At 38.5% G+C, this 7,261-nt stretch overlaps 2 protein-coding genes across 3 annotated transcripts in view; one reads left to right on the forward strand and one right to left on the reverse strand.

Annotated features, from left to right (window-relative positions):
* The window catches only part of jkamp (jnk1/mapk8 associated membrane protein), a 7,422-nt gene extending 4,064 nt beyond the window's left edge, over positions 1-3,358 (reverse strand). The window contains exons 1-3 of one of the 2 annotated variants that reach the window (XM_014011836.1): positions 3,251-3,358; positions 1,476-1,555; positions 754-908 (exon numbers count right to left, since the gene is read on the reverse strand). In XM_014011836.1, the coding sequence (XP_013867290.1) occupies positions 754-908; positions 1,476-1,555; positions 3,251-3,260 (245 nt within the window). In that variant the 5' untranslated portion in view covers positions 3,261-3,358. The remainder of the gene's footprint in view (positions 1-753; positions 909-1,475; positions 1,556-3,250) is intronic. The other variant, XM_014011837.1, reaches the window with a different exon arrangement.
* Positions 3,359-4,410: 1,052 nt separating this feature from the next.
* The window catches only part of gpr135 (G protein-coupled receptor 135), a 5,381-nt gene continuing 2,530 nt past the window's right edge, over positions 4,411-7,261 (forward strand). The window contains exon 1 of the mRNA XM_014011834.1: positions 4,411-5,091. Within this exon, the coding sequence (XP_013867288.1) occupies positions 4,982-5,091 (110 nt within the window). The 5' untranslated portion in view covers positions 4,411-4,981. The remainder of the gene's footprint in view (positions 5,092-7,261) is intronic.

The following is a 7,261-nucleotide window of genomic DNA, read 5'->3' on the forward strand; positions in this document are numbered from 1 at the left end:
AGCTAAAATTAACTAAATTTTAACTAAAATAGCAATAAGATAGCTAAAGGTATAAAAATGCTAGCTAAAAGTAACAAAGTTAGCTAAAAGTATTAAAATGCTAACCAAAACTAGCAAAATGTTAGCTAAAATTAGCTAAACTAGCAATATGATAGCTAAATGTATCAAAATGCTAGCTCAAGGTAGCAAAATTAAAGCTAAAATAGCAAGTTAATGGTTAGATATGGCAAAATGCTAGGTAAAATTAGCAAAATATCAAGTAAAAGCAGCTAGAATAGCAATAGGATAACTAAATGTATCAAATTTCTATCATATATTTTTAAAATGTTAGCTAAAAAGAGATAATTGAATGCTATATCAAAATGCTAGCTGCAATTAGAAAAACGTTAGCTGAAAGGAGCTAAAAGAGCAATAGGAAATGTATCCAAATGCTAGCTAAAAGTAGAAAAATGTTAGCTAAAATAGCAATGGCTAAATGTATCAAAATATTAGCTATTTGACCAGAATCTGTAAGAAAACTGGACATGATTGTGCCAGAAACTGGACCCCCTCCTGACAAAAAATGGACCTGAACCTTCTCAGCTAATCGGTGGAAGGTCCTGCCCAGAACAGTCAGAAAGATCAAAATATTTATTTTACAGTCTGCAGTTATTAAAACAAATAAAAATAGAAACTCTTCATCGACTCGATTCTGCAGGAGTCTGTTCGGACCGATGAGTTGGACCTGGGTTTCAGAGTCTGAATGAGTCTCACCTCTTCTTCCCGGAGAACCACTCGATGAAGAACCAGTGCAGGACCAGCGGCAGCATGGCCATGAAGCCCAGGTAGAGCCAGTCGTAGAGCTCGGGGGACTCGGTGCAGCGTTCACAAACCTTCTGGATGTTGGCCCGTTCTCCTCGAGGACAAACCTGCCGACAAACAACCGAAGTCAAAAACTAAATATATTATTTTTTTATTCATATCTGGGTCGGATTGTTCTGACTAGAACAAAAATTAGTTTATTTTTACCCTCAGAAGGAAGGTCTGAGGAGTGAAACAGCGCCGAGGCAGAATCTGATCAGATTATTGGCTTTTATCACCACAGATTCTCCTTGTGAATTTGGACTTTTTAAATAAAGTTTAACTGAATTTAAAAATGAGGAGCTGGAGAGGGTCCGATTCGCTCTGAAAACATTCCTCCAAACGTGAACAGTGAAACTGCTGGGGAGGCAGTTTTTATTAAAGTTCTGTCTGATCCAYCAGATGTTTATCTGAAGCTTATCTGGGTTTGTTCTTTCAGTCAGAGACCACTGGTTCTGATGTTCAYGTCTCGCTGGTCTTCAATCAGCAGATCAATATAAAAAACATCAGGAATTAAAGGAACTCTGATAGAAAAACAAACACACTACGTGATAAAAACACAATGCAAAGCGGCCGTCAGCTCAGCCGACTTCTCATTGGTCAGATGGTTCTGGTGGTCAATGGTGGGTACTCACACCACACTCTCCCTCCACAGATCCGTTCACCGTGATCCGACCGCAGTACAGACCGGGACACGTCAAACTCATGGCCACTGCTGGAAGACAGTAAACAAACAGTAAATAAACACTGAACACATCAGTAAACAAACAGTAAATAAACACTGAACACGTCAGTAAACAAACAGTAAATAAACACTGAACACGTCAGTAAATAAACAGTAAATAAACACTGAACACATCAGTAAATAAACATTAAATAAACACTGAACACATCAGTAAACAAACAGTAGATAAACACTGAACACATCAGTAAATAAACAGTAAATAAACACTGAACACATCAGTAAATAAACAGTAAATAAACACTGAACACATCAGTAAACAAACAGTAAATAAACACTGAACACATCAGTAAATAAACACTGAACACATCAGTAAATAAACAGTAAATAAACCCTGAACACATCAGTAAATAAACAGTAAACACTGAATACATCAGTAAACAAACACTGAACACATCAGTAAACAAACAGTAAATAAACACTGAACACATCAGTAAATAAACACTGAACACATCAGTAAATAAACACTGAACACATCAGTAAACAAACAGTAAACAAAGTGGGTAGAGGGAACACTGAACACATCAGTAAACAAACAGTAAATAAACACTGAACACATCAGTAAACAAACAGTAAATAAACACTGAACACGTCAGTAAACAAACAGTAAATAAACACTGAACACGTCAGTAAATAAACAGTAAATAAACACTGAACACATCAGTAAATAAACATTAAATAAACACTGAACACATCAGTAAACAAACAGTAGATAAACACTGAACACATCAGTAAATAAACAGTAAATAAACACTGAACACATCAGTAAATAAACAGTAAATAAACACTGAACACATCAGTAAATAAACACTGAACACATCAGTAAACAAACAGTAAACAAAGTGGGTAGAGGGAACACTGAACACATCGGTACACAAACAGTAAATAAACGCTGAACACATCAGTAAACAAACAGTAAATAAACACTGAACACATCAGTAAACAAACAGTAAATAAACACTGAACACATCAGTAAATAAACAGTAAATAAACACTGAACACATCGGTACACAAACAGTAAATAAACACTGAACACATCAGTAAACAAACAGTAAATAAACGCTGAACACATCAGTAAACAAACAGTAAATAAACGCTGAACACATCAGTAAACAAACAGTAAACAAAGTGGGTAGGGGTAACCATGATGGGTTTTATTGCCACTCGGTGTGTGTATTATAACCACTGTTTAGATGTTCTGTAAGCATAAACCGTCACAGTATCTACACATACTGGTTAACAATACCTGCAGCATAATTTATTAGCAAACCAAGCTATTTACAAACATTTTATACTAGGTTAATACAAAAATGGAGTGGATTATTAGACATTAAAACATGCTTTATACGCCTCAAACTTCATTTTAGTTACTAATAATACACATAGGACGATATACTAGTTTTTTCTCCTTTATATTACATTAAATAAAAACATTTTACACAAACAGACGGAGACAGATAATTATTTTCTTCTTAAATCTTGTTAAACGGAGTGATGATGTTTTTTTTAAATCGATAATTTTACGCTTGTTTGGACGTTGCTAACAGAGTTAGCCCGTTTAGTAGCATTAGCGGTCCAAAACAGCAAAACGTGTTTCGCCAGGTTTTAACGCTTTAATTTACTTTTTAAAAATGAACATATATAAAAAGAAAAGCTGCTGAAACTCACCCGAATTCATCCTGTAAACATTTAATCCGTTAAATTAGTTTATTTTCTCACTCTGACGCGAACTACTTCCGTATTTCTTCTTCTTCGTTTGCTTCGTTTTTCTTCTCCGTTTCCGCCACGAAGAGAACGTGACGTCACATGACTGCCTCTAACTGGTCCGCCATCTTTGTAAGGGAAAGACAGGTACTTAGACCAGGGAAGTCCATTTTGTGTGGCCCCTGACTTCAGTTCAAGAATTATTCTAATTTGTTTGCAAAATTCTCCCCCCGCCACAGGCGTTTGATGTAGACGGATACTTTTTATTTATTATTAGGGCAAATTTATCACATAATATTATCTTATAATAAAAAATATTGGCAACAAAACAAATTATTTGTCTTTAAATAACCAGACTCGTAGCTTTTTCCACATCTGTTTAGTGACTTCTACTCAAAAGCTGATTTTGCTGCATTTAAATCTGCTTTTAATTCATTTATTAAATTTATCTGAATACAGCAACAAAAGAGTGACATAAATCTTGACTTTATTGATCAGAATTGACTAAATTTGGTTATTTTTTCCCCCACTTGAAACCTAGAAAATTGAAAAATTTCTTTCAATAAGGGAATCCTGCAAAACAATTTTAAAGTTCTGGATCTAGGTTAATTTACACACCCACTTCCAGCAATGAATTTGACTACTTTATTTGTTTAATTTAAGTGTTCAATGTTTAGTTTATTGTTGAGCAGATAACTGAAAAAAATATTTTTGGTCCTCAGGTCCTTCTGACTTTATGATTTTGGCCCATGTGACAAAATGTTTGGACAGCCCTGACTGGGTGTGTAAGAAAAGAGCAAGAACAGAACTTTTCAAATAAAATCTGATCAAAAACAGGATCTTAAACCGAGCTTTGTTTGGACYGCCCCCTGGTGGTCAGATGTTGTTTTTTATGTTTGATCAAAAGTGAAATTTAAAACAAAAACATGAGGAAAATAATGTTTTTATTCACTAGTTGTTGAATTAGAAAAAAAAACTTGAACCCATCAAACACCAGGGAGTGACAGGTCCGCGCATCACCAACGGTCACCATAGCAACCTTCACACATCTGTGGGTACGTGCACGCGAACGAAAACATCAGCGGGAGCGCGCGGTTCGTGTGTGTCAGCGCGCTCGCAAAAGAAGCTTCCGGTCTGCGCGCGCGCGTGTTCGGAGACGGCCGGAGAATGGGCGCGTGCTGGTCAGGAAGTGATCGGGAGCTGATCGATCAGTGTTGATCAGCTGCCGGGTCTGCAGGCTGCACGGGGCTTGGTTCTGAGGCTGCAGCGGGGGACGGGTTCGGGTCCTGGCGGTCCAGTCTGAAGCCGTGTGGTTATCCCGGGTTTTATCCCGGGTTTAATCCCGGTCTCAGCCTGGGTTTACCTGCATGTTTGGATGTTTGAAACTCGTGCTCTGAGCAGATGTTCCTGCACATCTGGACCGCAGCGAGCCCAACACCAGCAGCAGCCCCGGTTCTGTGTGATCCGGTTCTAAATCTGGGCTCATCCATGTTTGATGAAGACTCCAGCAGATCGATCGCAGCTTCAGTTGCTGACCTCTTTAGCAGAGTCCAGGAAGGTCACCGGGAGGCCCACGGGACCAGAACCAGCATCAATAATTCACCTGCAGGAGCTGGACTGACCGGGTTCTGATGGGATCCGGTTTGGGTTTTGCCGGTCCTGCTGGTGGAGAGGGACTCACTCTGTTCTTCTCCCATGGATTCACCTGTTAGCACGGCCCTGTGGGGGGGAACCAACTACACACTGGACTCGTCGGGTCCGAACCTCAACACCCAGCTGAGCACCTCCTCACCTGTGGAGTCCAGGTAACCCTCCTCTTCCTCCTCCTCCTCCTCCTCCTCCTCACTGAGAGCTGCACCAAACTTTAAACAGAATCAGAACAGATCTGGATTCTGGACCAACCTACAGATATTCTGACAGTTCCAGGGGTGCCAACAAGAGCAGGGACTGGGGGGCAAGACCCCCTGAAAACTGCAGGGTCCCATATGTGGCTAAATTTGGGCTAAAATGTTAAAACAAACTTTATTTGAAATTGAAAACATTATTTTGTATATTTTTTTGGTTATATGATACAATTGCTTGCCATAATAATTAAATTATATGACAAAATGGCCCACCAAATTCATTTAATTAAATGATACAATGGCCTGCCATGCCTAATTAATTACATGATGCAATGACCTTCCATATTTTTGTATTATGTAATAAAATGGCCTGTCATACTCAGTTAAATATATGATACAACAGCCTGCCATGCCTAGTTAATTACATGATGTAATGACTTTCTATATTTTTAAAATTATACTATAAAATTGCCTGCCGTACTCGGTTAATTGTATGATACAATGGCTTGTCGTGCCTTGTTAATTAAATGATGGTTCCATATTTCCATATTTTTAAATTATATAATAAAATGGCCTGCTATACTCAGTTGTATATTTATGACACAAAGGCCTGCCATACTTCAATAATTATATGATACAAAGGCTCTTTGTGTCTTGTTAATTATATGAGACAATGGCTTGCAATTATTCAGAAAGTCATTACCTCGTTATGCAATGACTTTCTATATTTTAAAATTATATGATAAAATGGCATGCCATACTCAGTTAATTATATGATACAATGGCTTTCTATGTCTCGTTAATTTCGTGGGGCAATTATCTTTTTAATTATATGATAAAATGGCCTGCTATACCCAGTTGATTATATGATATAATGGCTTGTCATGCCTTGTTAATTTCATTATGGTTCCATATTTCCATATTTTTAAATTAGATAATAAATTGGCCTGCCATACTTAGTTATATATTTAGGGTACAACAGCCTGCCATATTTCAATGATTACATGATACAAAGGCCCTTTATGCCTTGTTAATTGTATAATACAACGACCTTCCCTATTTTTAAATTATACGACACAATGGCCTGCTACACACTGGTGGTAATTATATATGGTACAACAGTATGCCATACATATGTATTTCAATATATGATACAAGTAGTTTTATTTTCAGTTCCATTTTTTAACATTCTTTGTGGCCACAATTCATCTCCATACCCCCAGCCAAACAATCTTAATCATAATTTGTTAGCAAAATATCATGATTTTAATGAAACAAGATGTCTGCACTGCAGAGAAAAGAGGCGAAATGTCAGTCAGTTTTAGAAGTAGTGGAATAAAGTTTTGCTTATTAGTAGCTGAGAGTCAAAAAATGTGTGGAGCCYGATTTAAACTGTTTCAGTCGTCATTTTCCCATGATGCACTGTGTTTACAGAGTCAGACATGTTTTATTACCACTGCAGATCACAGTATGAGGAGTTCCTGTCCAGGGTTAGATTGGTCCAGGGTTAGATTGATCCAGGGTTAGACCTGTCCAGAGTAAAACCTGTACGATGTTAGATTGGTCCAGTGTTAGACCTGTCCAGGGTTAGACCTGTCCAGAGTAAGACATGTCCAGAGTAAGACCTGTCCAGGGTTAGATTGGTCCAGTATTAGACTGGTCCAGGGTTAGACTATTCCATGGTTAGACATGTCCAGGGTTAGACTTGTCTAGAGTAAGACCTGTCCAGTGTTAGATTGGTCCAGTGTTAGTCCTGTCTAGGGTTAGACATGTCCAGGGTTAAACCTGTCTAGTGTTGTTAGACCTGTTCAGAGTAAGACCTGTCCAGGGTTAGATTGGTCCAGTATTAGACCGGTCCAGGGTTAGACTTGTCCAGGGTTAGACTTGTCCAGTGTTTGACCTGTCTAGAGTTAGACCTGTCCAGGGTTAGACCTGTCCAGTGTTAGACCTGTCCTGGGTTAGACTTGTCCACGGTTAGAACTGCCCAGGGTTAGACTTGTCCAGGGTTAGACCTGTCCAGGGTTAGACTTGTCCAGGGTTAGACCTGTCCAGGGTTAGACTTGTCCAGGGTTAGACTTGTCCAGGGTTAGACCTGTCCAGAGTTAGACCTGTCCAGGGTTAGACTTGTCCA

Source organism: Austrofundulus limnaeus, unplaced genomic scaffold, assembly GCF_001266775.1.
Source record: "Austrofundulus limnaeus strain Quisiro unplaced genomic scaffold, Austrofundulus_limnaeus-1.0 Scaffold85, whole genome shotgun sequence".
Classification (NCBI taxonomy): Eukaryota; Metazoa; Chordata; class Actinopteri; order Cyprinodontiformes; family Rivulidae; genus Austrofundulus; species Austrofundulus limnaeus.